Source organism: Propithecus coquereli, unplaced genomic scaffold (genome assembly GCF_000956105.1).
Source record: "Propithecus coquereli isolate 6110/MARCELLA unplaced genomic scaffold, Pcoq_1.0 Scaffold376, whole genome shotgun sequence".
Lineage (NCBI taxonomy): Eukaryota > Metazoa > Chordata > Mammalia > Primates > Indriidae > Propithecus > Propithecus coquereli.
In genome coordinates, this window is record NW_012149463.1 from 982,900 (window position 1) to 995,422 (window position 12,523).

General features: G+C 37.5%; 2 protein-coding genes across 2 annotated transcripts in view; one reads left to right on the forward strand and one right to left on the reverse strand.

Annotated features, from left to right (window-relative positions):
* ETFDH (electron-transferring-flavoprotein dehydrogenase) overlaps positions 1-10,219 on the reverse strand; it is a 43,243-nt gene extending 33,024 nt beyond the window's left edge. The window contains exons 1-3 of the mRNA XM_012651920.1: positions 9,844-10,219; positions 2,406-2,546; positions 158-387 (exon numbers count right to left, since the gene is read on the reverse strand). Coding sequence (XP_012507374.1) covers positions 158-387; positions 2,406-2,546; positions 9,844-9,877 — 405 coding nt within the window. The 5' untranslated portion in view covers positions 9,878-10,219. The remainder of the gene's footprint in view (positions 1-157; positions 388-2,405; positions 2,547-9,843) is intronic.
* Positions 10,220-10,295: 76 nt separating this feature from the next.
* LOC105816482 (chromosome unknown open reading frame, human C4orf46) lies at positions 10,296-12,523 on the forward strand. The gene is made up of 2 exons (XM_012651913.1): positions 10,296-10,717; positions 12,269-12,523. Exons 1-2 carry the CDS (start codon positions 10,532-10,534, stop codon positions 12,422-12,424), a joined length of 342 nt encoding a protein of 113 aa, XP_012507367.1. The 5' UTR covers positions 10,296-10,531; the 3' UTR covers positions 12,425-12,523.

The following is a 12,523-nucleotide window of genomic DNA, read 5'->3' on the forward strand; positions in this document are numbered from 1 at the left end:
TTTACCTGATATGCTTCAATCTTTATTTTGTTCTTTTTAATTAAAAAAATAGAAATATTCCCTTAGAATTACATGAAAAGGGTTTCCTATTTCAAGTAATTTGGAAATAGAGAAAACAATAAAGACTGGACTTTACATAAAATACAAATTTTCATACCCCCTTTTCCTTCCAGTCTGGGAAGAGTTCTTTAAAAGCACTTGGATCAAGGCAAGCCCCTGAGAGTGTATGAGCTCCTATTTGTGCAGCTTTCTCCACTAGACACACACGGATGTCTTTTTCATGTTTAGCAGCCAACTGCTTTAGACGAACAGCTGCAGAGAGCCCTGCAGGGCCTGCACCTACGATTACTACATCTGCTTCTTCTGCAAACCTTTCCATGTTCACTCCTGGGGAGAAAAAATGTTAAATAAAAATTCTAGGATTAATATGACGCAATAATCACATGGTAAATCACATGCTGGTTTAAAAATATCCACTATGCTTTAGAGAATTATTTATAGAAATTCCCCCTGTGCTTTGCTTTAGAGAATTATTTATAGAAATTCCCCCTGTGCTTTGCAGAATAATTATACTAAGCAGCAATATATTGTATTAACTTGATATTCTCTTAGGTTCTGTTCCAGTGTGTATTTTATTTTAGCTTCCATAAACCAACTTTTGGCTTTGAGACTTATTATAAATTTAGCAAATATCTGCTTATCCAAATACACACAGTCACGCTTCGTTCAATCACAAGGATACATTCTGAGAAATGCATTGTTAGGTGATTTTGCCCTTTTGTGGACATCACAGAGTATACTTACGCAAACCTAGATGGTACAGCCTACCATATACTTAGGCTATATGGTATAGCCTATTGCTTCTAGGCTACAAGCCTGTACACCATGTTACTGTACTGAATACTCTAGGCAGCTGTAACATAATGGTAAGTATTTGTGTATCTAACATGTCTGAACACAGAAAAGGTACAGTAAAATTACAGTATAAAAGTTTTTTTTTTTTTTTTTTAAAAATGTACACCTATATAGGGACGGAACCATGAACAGAGCTTGCAGGACTAGAATTTGCTCTGGGTGAATCAATAAGCTGAGTGGTGAGTGAATGTGAAGGCCTAGGACATTATTGCACAGTACTGTAGATTTTATAAACATTGTACACTTAGAATACACTAGATTTATGAAAAAAATGTTTTTTCTTCAATAATAAATTAGCTTTAGGTTACTGTAACTTTTTTACTTTATAAATGTTTTACTTTTTTTGGCTTTTTGAATCTTTTGTAATAACACTTGGCTTAAAACACAAACAAATTGTATAGCTGCACAAAAATATTTTCTTTCTTTATATCCTTATCCTATAAATTTTTTCTATTGAAATTTTTTTTTAATTTTTTAGGCCGGGCGCGGTGGCTCACGTCTGTAATCCTAGCACTTTGGGAGGCCGAGGCGGGCAGATCGTTTGAGCTCAGGAGTTCAAGACCAGCCTGAGCAAGAGCGAGACCCCGTCTCTACTAAAAATAGAAAGAAATTAATCGGACAACTAAAAATATATAGAAAAAATTAGCCGGGCATGGTGGCGCATGCCTCCAGTCCCAGCTACTCAGGAGGCTGAGGCAGTAGGATCGCTTGAGCCCAGGAGTTTGAGGTTGCTGTGAGCTAGGATGATGCCACGGCACTCTAGCCCGGGCAACACAGTGAGACTCTTTCTCAAAAAAAAAAAAAAAAAAATTTTTTTTAAAACATTTTTGTTAAAAACTAAGACACAAACACACACATTAGCCCAGGCCTAAACAAGGTCAGGAGCATGAATAATCACGGTCTTTGACCTCCACATCTTGTCTCATTGGAAGGTCTACAAGGAGCAGTTATCTATTATAACAATGCCTTCTTCTGGAATACCTCCTGAAGGACTTGCCTGAGCTGTTTTACAGTTAACTTTTTTTTTTAATAAGTAGAAGGAGTACACTCTAAAATATTGATAAAAAGTATAATATAGTAAATACATAAACTAGCAACATAGTTGTTTATTATCAAGTATTATGTACCATATATAATTGTATGTGCTATACTTTTATACAATTGTCAGTGCAGCATGTTTGTTTACACCAGCATCACCACAAACATGTGAGTAATGCATAGCAGTATGACATTTTGAAAATGATGTTCTGGAAGATGTCACTAGGTGATAGGAATTTTTCAGCTCCATCACTCTCTATGGGACCACTGTCATATATGCTGTCTGTCACTGCCTGAAATGTATGTGGTACATGAATATAGCAATATATATTTGTAAAGCCATAAAATATTATTAAATACTTCTAAACTATCATCAATAATATAATATTCTCCTCCACAAAATGATACAAAGTATCTAGAAAAGTCTCATAAGTGTTACACAAATTACTTACCTTCCCATCGTTTGTCCTTATCCCGGGGATAAATAGTATAGTGAGTAGTAATTCGAGGTACAGGAGAAGTTGAAGACCATCTTGTAGCACATAGAGGTAGATAATTTTTCTTAATTTTTAAGGCATGAAAGCACTGATAAGCTGCACAAAAAATATGAGCATTATCTTTTTCTTCATTTAGTTTTCCCTAGGAGTAGACTGAAAAAACATATAAACTGAATGATTATACTTGATGAGGGATATAAACTGAAATAGACTGTACTATTTCCTACATGAACAATTCAGTTAGCTTTTCCTCATCAAGCAATGTTTTCAAATCTTAAATATTTTAAAACCATCTAATAAACAAATTTATTCAATTTAGCTCATGTCAGGCTTAAACTATGATAAAATGATCATATGACTAGTCATCTACACCAGACACTATTGAGAGTAATGGGGAAGAGTATTAACAATTATGTTGGGTCAACATAAGGGCAAACTGGGTTTTATGGAAAGCTTCTTTTTTAGGTAAGTTGATTTACCCATATAGTATCTTCTGAGATCCTTAAAAATGTATATATTTTGAGTCAGCAAACAGTATTTTATGGAAATAAATAGAAGTGTGCAAAGATTCATCTGCAAAAATGTACATTAAACCTTCTCTGTTGTCCTCAAACCTTCAACTCCACCTCCTCTTTCTCTTACTCAGCGCAGATACCCTCACATCAAACCTCATAAAGACAGAAGTAATTAGATGGGAACTCTCTCAATTCTTTGTTAACTACCTCCAACGTAATCTGTATTTGTACCCATACTGTGTTCATTCCTTCAGTTTACAACAGAAGAGACAACTTTTCTTCTTAATTCTTCTGCCTGGATGATGAGACTTATCTCTCTCATCTTCTTAGGGACATTCCTCCATCTGATATCCTGCCTTCCTCCTGCATCTTCAATTTCTGACTCCCTTCTCTGTCTCTGTTCTCCTTGATAATCCTTCCTATCATAAAAAAAAGAACAGAGAATCCCCCTATAAAACCAGTCCTGGCAGATATAAAAACTTATATTTGAAGCTATAATAATTAGAAATCTGTTATAGAAGGAGGGTTAGAATAATAAAAGGAACAGAATAAAGACCTCAGAAATAGAATGCACATAGGGATTTGGTATATGATAAAGATGCCATTTCAAATCAGGAGGAAGAGATGGTTACTCATTAAATGGTGCAGAGATAGCTAGAAAAGCCATCTGGAAAAAAGTATACCTTGCTCCTTTTGTCAAAATGAATTCCATTTGATCAAAGGTGTTAACAGAGCAACTCAAAGTATAAAAGATTATGGTAAGATAGCCACAAATTCTTTGACCCTCCTCTCTTTGAGAGTGGGCTGGACTTATTGACTAGCTTTTGACAGTAGATTGTGGAAAGAATAAATATTAACTTTACAGTAATATGGCAGACACCACTTTAACTAAGTGATTAAGTTTAACATTACCAAAAGTAAGACATATTGACTCCCTGATATGATGTGATGAGAATAGTTTTTCACCTCTGTGGTACAGATTCCCTAATTCTTTTTTTAATCAAAAATTTTTTTTATAGAAATGGGGTCTTGCTATATTTCCCCAGCTGGTCTTGAACCCCTGACCTCAAGCTAACTTTCTGCCTTAGCTTCCCAAAGTGCTGTGAATACAGACATGAGCCAAATCTTTAATCTGATCTTCCCCAAATCTTTAACCTCAGTCTAATCACGAGAAATCATCAGACAAATTCACATTGAGGCACAGTCTACAAAATGCCTGACTAGTACACATCAGAAGTGTAAAGGTCATGAGAGACAAGAAAAGACGAACTGTCTCCCTGAAGGAGACTAAGGAGACATGACAACTAAAAGCACTGTGGTGCTCTGGATTGGATCCAGGAACAGAAAAAGAAAATATAAATAAAGTCTGTAGTTTAATTAACAATATTTCATCAATGTTAATTTCTTAGTTTTGATAATTATCCCACGGTTATGTAAGACATTAAGCTTGGCAAAGCATATATGAGAATGCCAAGTACTATCTTGGCAACTCATCTGTAAGTCTAAAATCATTTCAAGATAAAAAGTTAAAAAAAATTATGGTGACATAAAAGTTAATTCAAAAAAGATGAAAGATTTAAATGTAACAACTAAAACTATAAAACTGTTAGAAAAAACATGGATATAAATTTGTGACTTTGAGTTAAGCAATGGTTTCTTTGATATGACAACCAAAAGTACAAGCAACAAAAGAAAAAATAGTTAAACTGCACTTCATTAAAATTATAATAACATCTTTTGTGCTTCAAAGGATATCATAAAGAAAGTGAAGATATCCCATGGAATGGGAGAATATATTTGAAAATCATTTATCCAATAAGGAACTTGCATCTAGAATATATAAAGAACTCTTATATCTAACAATAAAAAGACAAATAACCCAATTAAAAAGCAAGCAAAGGATCTGAATGGACATTTCTGTAAAGAAGATATACAAATGGCCAATAAGCACATGAAAAGATGCTTAACATCATTAGCCATCGGGTACATGCAAATCAAAACCACAATGAGATATTATTTTACATCCACTAGGATGACTGTAAGTGTTGATGAGGATGTGGAAAACTGGAACCCTTATATGCTGCTGGTGGGAACGCAAAATGATGCAGTCTCTCTGGAAAACAGTCTGGCAGTTCCTCAAAAGGTTAAACATAGAGTTTTCGCATGACCCATTCCTAGGTATATACCTAAGATAAATAAAAACATATTTCCACATAAAATCTTGTATAAGAATGTTCACAGCTGCAGTATTCATAACAGCCAAAAAGTGGAAACAACTTAAATGTCCATCAATGAATGGATAAACAAAAAATGATATATCCATAGAATGGCATACTATTCAGCAATAAAAAGAAATTAAGTACTGATACATGCTATAACATAAATGAACCTTGAAAACAATGTGCTGTGTGAAAGAAGCCAGTCACAAAAAGATGACATGTTATATGATTCCAGGTATATGAAATATCCAGAATAGACTAATCTATAGAGACAGACAGTAGATTAGTTTTTGCCTAAGGCTGTAGGGGTTTGGGAGTGACTGTTAATGTGCATGGGGTTTCTTTTTGGGGTGATAAAAATGTTCTAAAACAGATATAGTGATGGTAACACAACCCTGTGACTATACTAAAAACCACTGAATTGTACATTTTAAAGAGCATAAATTGTATGGTATCTCAATAAAGCTGTTATTTAAAAAAAGAATATTTACATTCACACCCACAAAAATATTACATGGTCTCGAACTCCTGACCTTGAGCGATCCACCCGCCTTGGCCTCCCAGAGTTCTAGGATTACAGGCGGGAGCTACCGCGCCCGGCCAAAAATATTACATGGGAAACATGGGAATCTAGGATTTTGAAAGGTTTTTCTAAGTATTAACATTATAAAAATCTAAAAAATCATAAAATCATTTGACTAAAAATCTAAAACATCTATATGACCAAAAAAGGGTATTAATATAAATGTCTCATTTAGCTGTCTGTATTCCCCAGCAGATAGCATGCTCCTAAAGTATCTTTTTCCTTGTTGCATGCTAAATCCTAGTGTTAGCTTATATAGTAGGTATAAATATTTGTTGACTAAATATTAGATAGTCCTCTTTATACTCTCCTTTATTAAGGTACTCATTTATTATGATTGACACGAGGAACTATAAAAGATTAATGCTTTTCTGAGTATCCTCTGTGAAAAAGCAAGGCAGAGTTAAAAATCAGAGGAATTAAAAAGCCAACATGAGAGAATGAAAAGAGAAGCCAGACTAGGAGAAAATATTTGTAAAAGACATATCTGGTAAAGGACTGGTATCCAAAATATACTAAAAATTCCTAAAACTCAATAAGAAAACAAGCAATCAAGAAAATGGGCAAAAGATATGAACAGATACCTCACCAGAGAAGACATACAGATGGAAAATATACCTACGAAAAAATGCCTAATATCTTACGTCATTAGGGAACTGCAAATTAAAACAAGTTACACTACACACCTATTAGAATAGCAACAATGCGCAAAACTCAGAACATCAAATGCTAGTTGTGGATGTGGAGCAACAGAAACTCTTATTCATTGCTAGAGAGAAAACAAAATGGTACAGCCATTTATAAGCACTCTGGCAGTTTCTTACAAAACTGAACATAGTCTTATCACATGACCCAGCAATTGCACTCCTTGGCATTTACCCAAATGAGTTAAAAATGTACGTCCACACAAAAAACGCACATGAATGTTTATAGCAACTTTATGCATAATCATCAATACTTGGAAACAACCAAGATGTCCCACAATAGGTGAATGGATAAACTGCGGTACATCCATACAATAGAATACTATTCAGTGCTAAAAAGAAATGCGCTATCAAGCCACAAAAAGACATGTAGGAAACTTAAATGCATACAACTAAGTTAAAGAAGCCAGTCTGAAAAGGCTAGATACTGTATGATTCCAACTATATGGCATTCTAGAAAAGGCAGAAGAGCTGGTAAAAAGATTAGTGGCTGCTAGAGATTTGGAAGAAGGGAGGAAGGAATGAACAGATGGAGCACAGGGGATTTTTAAAGCAATGAAACTATTCTGTATGATATGCAATTAATGGTGGATTCAAGTAATTATACGTTTGTCGAAACCTACAGAATGTACAACACAAAGAGTGAACCCTAATGTAAACTATTGAGTACTTTAGTTAATAATAATGTACCAATATTGCCTCATCAATTGTAACAAATATTAGATGCAAGATGTTAATAACAGGGAAGGGGCAGGGGGCAGGAAGCTATTAATGTATGCAAACTATGAACTTTCTGCTGAATTTTTCTTTAAACCTAAAACTACTCCAAAAAAAGTTTATTAATTTAAAACAAAACCAAAAAAGGGCAATATGGAAAGGTGTGGTTAAGAGGACAGGCTTTGAAGTCTGTTTACTTTGTGTTTGAATTTATTAATAGCAATGAAACCTTCATTAAGTTATTTTACTCTTCTCACCCCCTCAGCTCTAAAGTTTATGGTCAATCTTTGTCTTGTAGACATTATAATTAAGAATCTAGTATATGTCTTACACAAAGCAAGTCATCCATATGTATTTGTTACTCTTCCTAGCTAAAATTTCAACTGTCATTTAGGAACCTGTCTCTGGTTTAACTTCTGGTATAGAGCAATATTAATCAGGCCTTTTCCTAACTTTTAAATTGTTTATTATGAAGCATCTGTCTGCAAATGAACAAATTTCCAAAAATGGACTGTAACAAATAGTAAAAATTAACAAAGAATTTCACATGGATTTGGACTATATAACACAATTTACATTTTCATGAACATACTGAACAATTAAGAATTGGGTATTTTAATAGCATATCCTATTCTTCAGAACTTTATGAGATATGTGGGGTAGCCACAATCTCCATTTACAGCAGGTAAAAAGCAATTCAGATGATCCTTAGCTAAATTCAGCCTCAATTCTGTAAATATTCAAATATTCTGTAAAGCTCTGAGACTATCATTTGATCTGAAATTATCTCTGAAGTCACAGAAGCTCACTGTGGTAAAATCAAATTTTCTTTCTTTCTGATTAAATGGAGAGATGATGTTTTAATAAAATCAGCCTGGCATAGGCTAATTATTCTTATTCTTTAGCACTCAACTGCACAATTAATATTATTTGATGTTTTATTCTTTCCAATAAAATGCTTTTTTTTTTTAAAGTAAAAACCTGGCACCATACAATCATTAAAGATTATGATGGATGCAGGAGAGGAAGAGATTTGGAGTGGTTGAACTCTTTTAAAAAATCTGTTTTTGATAATCAATCTCTAAAAAAGCAGCAAAGAAACTAATTTTCTCTACTAGCAAACACATATTAAAAACTATAGTATTAGGAATACTTTTAAAGCCTTAGATTACTATTTACCTATCCTAAATTTTGAAAAAAAATGTACAGAAACTAAGTTAATATATTAGAGAAGAACTCAGTTCCAGAGTTCAAATATACTATTATCAATATTTAAAAGAATATTTCTTTTTCCAATGCATTGTAGTTCAGTGTATAGAAGTTATTTACTTCTGAAGACTGATGATTGGAATATGACAAACCGTCATTCTTATGTGTATTGCTTGCATGGCTACTGATTCTCTTGAGAATATTTGTAATTGTGTAGTCTGATTTCCTACAGGGAATAAAAAAAAAAAAGTCACAACCTTTACCCCTTTTCTGAAAACAAATCTGATCTCTCACTTTAGAGATGTGAACATTTAGGCACCTAGGTAGGGAAGTGAGGTCACAAAGTCCATTGAACTCATAACATCACCATACCAAAGTCACATTTGCGTCCAACCTCTTTGATGCCAGTAGTCCTAACATAACATTAAGCTATGAAAAGCAAAGAATTCACATCCAAAGTAAACAGAAACAGTAGTGGAATTTGGTTAGCACCCGGGTCAAGCCTGATTGCATCCAAATTAGGCTGTAGAGCAGAGAGCATCTAACCACTTTGAGGTTCCAGAAAACATAAAGCATATCTACACATTAGGTGTGTATAGACACATGGGTGACAGAAAATACAAACAAAATGATGACGGCCAAGTTTAAAAAATTCTACTTTCATGAAATTTACATAAGAACATCCTTGAATTTGCAATGTGTATTATACTGCTTAAAGATTCTATAACCAAAACTTAGACTTATACTAAAGATTTAAAAAATTAAGCCAGTTATGACAGAATTCAAGATCTTTTAATAAACTTTTCTGTTTGACTTAAACATTTTTTTGTTGTTTTTAAGTAAACCTTTAAAAACATCATCCACTCCATCAATCATCCTGATGGCGCAAGGAATACACATAACACGATAAAGATCCTAGAGTTAATTTTAGACAAAGCAGAAAAATCCCTGGCTGTATATATAATCTGGTGATTTAGGCAGCATATGAATGTTAATCATGATGTGACAGATCAGACTTCAAATTCTTTACTACTCGACTAGGATGGCTACAAAGACGAAAGTCAGGTCAGGATGAAGGAGAAAAACTGCAAATATTTTTTTCCATTTGCAATAAGGCGATAGGTAACACCTGGGCTTTGGGATAAGGGATTTGGGAAGAATCAGTTCAGGAGTCCACGGGAGGTTGAGGGGTGCTTGTTGACAAGTATTCTCCGCCCATGACCTTTGGCCTAGATGTTAATTCTTCCAATTGGGGCAACCCAGGCGTGAGGAAGCCAGGGTCCACCAACAGGCGCGGAGACCGTGACCTTTGCCCTACTGCAGCCCCAGAAAGCAGATAAGAGGCGGAAGGGGAGAGGTGCCTACAGCCTCCACGTGTGACCCTGCCCATGTCGCCCTAACTCCTCCACTTTCCTCCACTTATCCCTACCCGAAGTTCCCTCTTACCCGGGCAGGACAGCTTGGCTAGCGGCACCAACATGTTCAAAGTCACCAGAACTCTTGGTTGGACACAACGGAAGGAGGACTGTCTGCTGCTCGCCGCGGGCGGTAGACCTCTAGACAGCGGGGGGCGCCATCACCGGCAGGGAAGCAAGAACTCCTCCACTGCAGGTTGCCTCTCCGCTCAGCCGACCTCTCTTGCTTCACGGCGTTCCCGCCTCCTTCTCGCTCTGCGCCGGCGCCATGCATGACGCGGACGGCCAGCAGAGGCTTCCGGGTCATGTACCAAACACAAAAAGGAAAAGAGAGTCCAAGTCCCTGCGCGCCCAGGCGAGGTGAGGAGGCCGGAGGGCGGCGACAGGAGCCCACGAATGCCGTAGCACAACGCACGCGCAGTGAAAGGCCGTGGAAGGCGGAGCGGCGCGTATGGCATCCTGGGAGTTGTAGTCTTCTGCGCAAGCGCCCTCCGAGCCCGGCTGGAGGTTTGCTCCGGAAAGCTGAAATGACTGACATCTGATTGGCTGTCCCTAAAAGTGAAAAGTCTTTGTGGTCTTGGGTGAGACCCACGAGGAGATGGGGCGGGATTTCGGGCCGTAGGAGGCGGGGCCTTTGGGCTTTGGGCGCGAGCGGTTGAAAAGACTGTTGGTATCGGTTCTGCTGCTCTGACCGGATTGTGCCGTCCTAGCTAGTCCCCATGGCTGACCCTGAGGAGTTGCAGGTTTCCTCGCCGCCCCCGCCGCCACCGTCTTCTCCTTCATCTTCAGACACTTCTTCAGCATCTTCGCCGGGCGTCCCAGTGAGTTTGGGCTGGCCAGTTCCGAGCAGGCGCAGCGGCCGGACGGTGGACCCGCTGGAAGAAGTGGAGCTGCAGATCGGAGACGTGAGTGTCTTGTCGCCGGACAGGTCCGTGACCGCTTCCCGGCGCTTCTCGGAAGACAGACAGCTGCAGGGCCCGGGAGGGGCGGGGAGTCCGCTCACTCGGCCCTGCGACTGACCCTTCTGCCTACTGAGGATGTGGGCGGGATGGGGAAGGATGCCAGCCGCTAAAGTGCCATCCCACCCGAGGATTCTGCTGTCGACTTAGTATTGAGGAATTAAGGGGTTATCCCTCCACTCCGCACTTTTTTTCTGTTTTTTGGGTCTTCCCTTCTGGTTTCAATCATCCCCAGTAACCCGAAACCACACAGTTCTGCGCCGCTTGGTGCATGTTCTCTCTGCCCCCTCCTCTCCTATCGGAGAACGGTTTTAACTGCATGGGTTTGCTTCGCTGCCTGTTGGTGCTTAGGATCAGGCTGCGATTTCTTTACGTGGGACTTAGAGCTGCTGTTCTAGTTGGCCACCTGCCCAGAGCCAGCTGATAATGCTATTTGCTATTGTCTACCTCAGGCGTGCTTCTCACTGGACCCAGCTTGGAGGACTTAGGCTGATTGGCCTCGTTAACGGTTTCGTGCAGGACTCCTCCCGTGGTTGCTAGAATGCATAATTAGTCTGGATGGTTTCTGTTAAATCTCGAATTCCTGGAAACTAGCACCCCACCTCCCTATCCCTAACTCACACACCACTGGAGGCGGGGGGTAGGGGTGCGGGGGCACAGTCACAGTTTCTGTATTTATGGATTCCTGAGGGGGTCAAGTGGAATGAGGTATGTAGGGTGTAACCTTTCTCGGGAGAGCTTTGTGGAATAGACCTTTCTTTGCAGATTGAAAACCGAGGAATGAACTTGATTATCTCATTGCTCAAGTATTTATTTATTTTTTTTTAAAGATGACTAACGGTGCTGATCCAGCTTTTATTTTTGCAGAACAGGACTGGTTATAAGTACATATGTAGAAATGAAGTGCTGATGTGTTATCTAGGAATAATGTTATTGTATATCATAGGTGAAGAAAACATGTGATTAAAAAAGTGAATTTTCCACCAAGAACTGGATATTTTCTACATTTGTGTGAGATTTTGTTGATATTATTTGATAGAGCTGAGAGTATCTGTTCTTTTAGCTATACATTTTCATTTTCTAAAGTGTTGGCAGGTAAAAATAGTGGAACTATGCCCATGTTACCCAAATATCGGTAAGAGTTGGTTATGATAAAGTCCTTCAGATACTTCTGGTATGTAGTGTCAAGAGGTCCAAGTCATCTTGTTGACCTCAGTGAGACTCCAGTATAGTTTCAATTAAAACAAAAATACTGACTCGTCATGTCTCATACATATTGGATATTTTTCTAGCAGACATATTTCCTCAAAGTTTACTTAATGTCAAAGAATTTTTTAAGTTCCTTGAAAGAGCCAGTGTTTTAATTTGAAAACATGTTACTTTTAAAGAAAATAACTTGGGCATTAGATTCAAGGCTTTAAGCTATTTGTAGACTATTTATAAAATGAGAATTTTAAAAATAAACTTGTTTGCCATTTTTTTTTCCTTTAATTTCAGGCAGCATTTTCGTTAACCAAACTTCTTGAAGCTACATCTGCAGTATCAGCTCAAGTGGAAGAACTTGCCTTCAAATGTATGGAAAATGCACGTTTCCTTAAAACATGGCGGGACCTCTTGAAAGAAGGCTATGATTCTTTGAAACCTGACAACTGATTTGACATGCTTAGTTGTTTAAATAATGACTGTAATAATTCATACTTCCTCATATGTGATATTTGCACATTACCACATGTATAGGGTGATCTCTTTTCA